This window comes from Hipposideros armiger, unplaced genomic scaffold (assembly GCF_001890085.2).
Source record: "Hipposideros armiger isolate ML-2016 unplaced genomic scaffold, ASM189008v1 scaffold_17, whole genome shotgun sequence".
Taxonomy (NCBI): Eukaryota; Metazoa; Chordata; class Mammalia; order Chiroptera; family Hipposideridae; genus Hipposideros; species Hipposideros armiger.
In genome coordinates, this window is record NW_017731367.1 from 2083858 (window position 1) to 2087609 (window position 3752).

The 3752-nt window shown below is 57.7% G+C and overlaps 1 protein-coding gene across 1 annotated transcript in view; it reads left to right on the top strand.

The window, feature by feature from the left end:
- Nucleotides 1–2237: 2237 nt before the first annotated feature.
- The window catches only part of INPP5D (inositol polyphosphate-5-phosphatase D), a 115614-nt gene continuing 114099 nt past the window's right edge, over nt 2238–3752 (top strand). The window contains exon 1 of the mRNA XM_019630143.1: nt 2238–2567. Coding sequence (XP_019485688.1) covers nt 2425–2567 — 143 coding nt within the window. The 5' untranslated portion in view covers nt 2238–2424. The remainder of the gene's footprint in view (nt 2568–3752) is intronic.

Sequence of the window (3752 nt, forward strand, 5' to 3'; positions counted from 1 at the left end):
CCAATCTTTAAAAAAATAAAATAAAAATTGAATATATATGTACTTACCTCTTTTCTATTCATTATTCTAAATATTCTTTGATAACTCACTACCCCTCAATGGTTCCATTAATTTCATAACCCAAGTTCTTAGTACATTGTTTATATAGATAAGGGCCCTGCAAAAAATGTTTACCCAGCCCCCACCCATCATTGGGGCAGCCCTGATCTAGAGGTTGGGGATTTCTGAATGTGGGGGACACAAGGGCAGGGGGACAAGGAAGCTGACCATGTCAGATGGCTCAGGCAATTGGGTTGGGAAGAAAGTGAAGATGGGATGGGCCTTAAAAATGAGGGACGTGTGTGTGTCATGGATGTGTCGTGTATGTATCATGTGTGTGTCAAAGGGAAATCACACAGGAGTCAAATGGCCAGGACAGTTCCACTGGCCACCCCCGACTCTGCAGAGATGTAGGACTCAGTGGGGACAGAGGTATGAGAGAGGGATGGTGGGGAGCTGGAAAGCATGGGTGAAACATGGTTATAAGAGCCTTGGACGTGGTGTAGGGTTTCTAGGGATGAGTGGGTGAAGGTACTAAGAGGCCAGGATTTCAGATGGGGCCTCCTGGTGGACCCCAGAATGACCCACGGGCTTTGAAGTGGAGAGCTGGGCGGAAACTGGTGCAGGTCAGCAGGGAAACGAGGAGAAGGGTGCCAAGTGCATGATGGGAGCATCAAGGTGAGGTAAAGCTGAGGTGGGGGATGAGGGAAGGAGAAGCCTCCACCAGGGGCTGCTGGGGAGTTGGCAGACACAGGGCCCAGCTGGTTGGGGGAAGGCCAGAGCGTGGAGGCCAGCTCTACACCCACCATGTCCCCACTTCCGCTCAGGGTCTGCCCAGAGGGGCCCTGATACTGGCTTGCTGAAGGTTTGAGAGTTTAGTCCTTGGGTTCAGTGGGAGGGGGCTTGGGAGGAACTGACTTTGGGGAGGCAGGGTGAAGACGGGAGTTCTCTGGGCTCAAGTTTCCAAAAAGGAACTTTACCTGGAGCCCAGAGAGGGCCTGAAGTGGGGGGGGGCACACTCATTCCGGGCCTCAGAATCAGGACGGGGTCAGTCCACCCGGACGAGAGTGCTTTGCTCACTCAGAATCACCTGCATTGCATGCTGCTGCAGGTGGGAGGTGCTGGGGCTTCTTGGCTCACATGAGCTCCTTTAGAGGCTACTTTCCTCAAGGTAGACGCCTGGCTTGGGCCTGGAGGGGATTTTATTATCATGTCCTAGTGGGTGAGGCCTGGGGTTGGGAGGCCACCCTTTGTGCAATAGGTCAGCACTTGTCCCTTCACCATGGTGGGCCTTACCCAAAGACTAAGGGCACCCAGTCTGGGCTCAAGGGCTGGATGTCCACTTTGGAACCCTCAGAATCTGCTGGTCCTGGCTGGTGGCCCCATGGAGGCAGCTCCCCTTTGGGCCATGGGCAAAGGCAGCCATGCCTGGACGCCCTGACTCTGCTGAGCTGTAGGACTCAGGGAGGAACATCATTCTTGGCCAGGTGGCCAGTGGGAATGTGTGGGTTTCCCGAGTGTTCTGGAAAGATCCAGAGGTGAAAATCCAACCTTTATTCATGCTGCCATGGAGAATGGGTCGCCCAGGTTCTTTAAGACCCACCAGCCCCTGGGAACGAGTGTAAAGGTGTCACAGAGCTCCCATCGGGTCCTTGGAGCCATCAGGTGGTATCACCCGAAGTCCTCCCAGCAGCCAGGGTTGTATGGTGTCTGGATGGCCATGAACCTCCAATATGAAGAGGAGGGCTCGACTATAACCCTCCCCTCCATTTTGCTCAGACCTGGGCCAGGTCTTAGCCCCAACTGTGAAGCTGTACCCTGTGAGCCTCTGTTCCTTGGGTATGTAGGGGGGAGGGGACAGGAAGCTGAAAAGCCCTGGGGTAGGGCAAATGGCTGAGGGATCTGTCCAGGAGGTGGCCATCCCACGTGGGCATCGGGCCGGGCCTTGGAATGGCCGCTGCCTTGGCCTGTCCACACTGCCAGGCCACTGCTGTTCAGAAGTCAGCCATGAGCCTCCTGACACCACAGGAGCTGCCATTCCCCCCCAGGACTTGAGCGGGCATTTGACCCTCTGCGGACGGAGACTCATTAGAGGAGAGAAAAGGGGCAGGCGAGTGAGAGGGAGGGGGCGCAGACTGCTGTGGGTGGGGTGGAAAGGTGGAGGACTGGGCGCTGCACTGGGCCTCTGCAATGAGGAAGTTCTGTGCAGCTCGGTCGTTTCCTTTCCCTCGCTGAGCGCCTGAAACAGGAAGTCGGTCAGTGAGTAAGTGGTAGCAGCCGGAGCAACAGAGAGGGGACAGACGGCAAGTGGCAGTGCAGGGGCCTCAGCTCCCCTTGGTGGTTTGTCGGTCCTGGGGTGGCCACCGGTCTGGCCTGAGGAGGCCCATGCCCGCCATGGTCCCCTGCTGGAACCATGGCAACATCACCCGCTCCAAGGCGGAGGAGCTGCTCTCTAGGACGGGCAAGGATGGGAGCTTCCTCGTGCGTGCCAGCGAGTCCATCTCCCGGGCCTACGCGCTCTGTGTGCTGTAAGTATGGTGTTCTCCCTGCCCACGCCCACGCCCTCCGCCCTGGCCTGGCATCTCCTGTCCGGGCATAGAGATGCGGAGGTGCCACTCAGAGAGGGGAGGCCAGCTCGGGGCCTAGCCGGGGACTCGGCACTGAGACAGGTGGTTTGTGTCATGGGACGGAGTGACCTGACTTGCACACTGCCCGGGTGTGTTGGGGGGCCTAGCTGAGGCTCCCTGTGGACCTGCAGGCTTGGGAGTTTGGGTTTTGCCGTGCTAGAGCTCTCCAGGGCTATCCTGAGGCCTGGTCACACACTCTGGCTGCCCGTGAGCTGTGATGCCAGGGTGTCCTCGGGGCCCCGGGGTCAGGAGAAGGGGTTGGGGCTCCGTGGCAGTGGGTGTGTCGGAACGCAGTTCGGTCAGCTCGGGTGTTGAAGATGCCCAGTATGCAAATCCTCATGGAAAGGCAGATGGGCAAGGGGCACTCTTCCCATGCCAGGCTTCGGGCTCCTGGGGGAAGCCATTCTTGGGGGAGCCACGAATATGGGGTGGGTTCACTCAAGAAAGGACTTTCAGTTCACCCAGAAGTGGAATTCTGGGCCCTGAGAGCAGAGAAAGCCACCATCACGGGCAGCCTTATCCCATTTCATCCTCACGACAACCTGGAATGTGGGTCCTGTTATCAACATACTTTGCAGATGAGGAAACTGAGGCTTAGGTTAAACAAGTGGCAATAGTCAAATCCAAGACCATCTGCTCTCAGAGGCTACCCCCAGACAACCACTCCACCCCGCTCCTGCCCCTGTCAAGCCGGGTGTGAGGATAGGTGCCAGGTGACAGGGAGAGTGTTTACAAGGGCCAGCTCGGAATACTTAGAAAATAACCCAGGCTTACAGCTGGCCCGCTGGTCTGAGCTCTGACCGTCAGAGGGCCCACCCCCAAGCCCAGCTTCCTGCACTGCTCCCCCCTTCCCCCCCCCACACACACACTCAGGGGCAGGGACACAGGCCTGGACTTCCCCACAGGCATGGCCCCCATGGGAACCCACCAACGGGGCTTTGGAAAGAGTAAGGAGATTCTGATCCGACTCTGCTCAGCCCACGTGGATTTCTCCCCTGCTTCGGCGGGTCCTGGCCCCAGGGCTGATTCATTAGGTGTTTGCTGTATGCCAGCCTCCTGCAGAGAGCTGCCAGAGCTCCTGCCAGC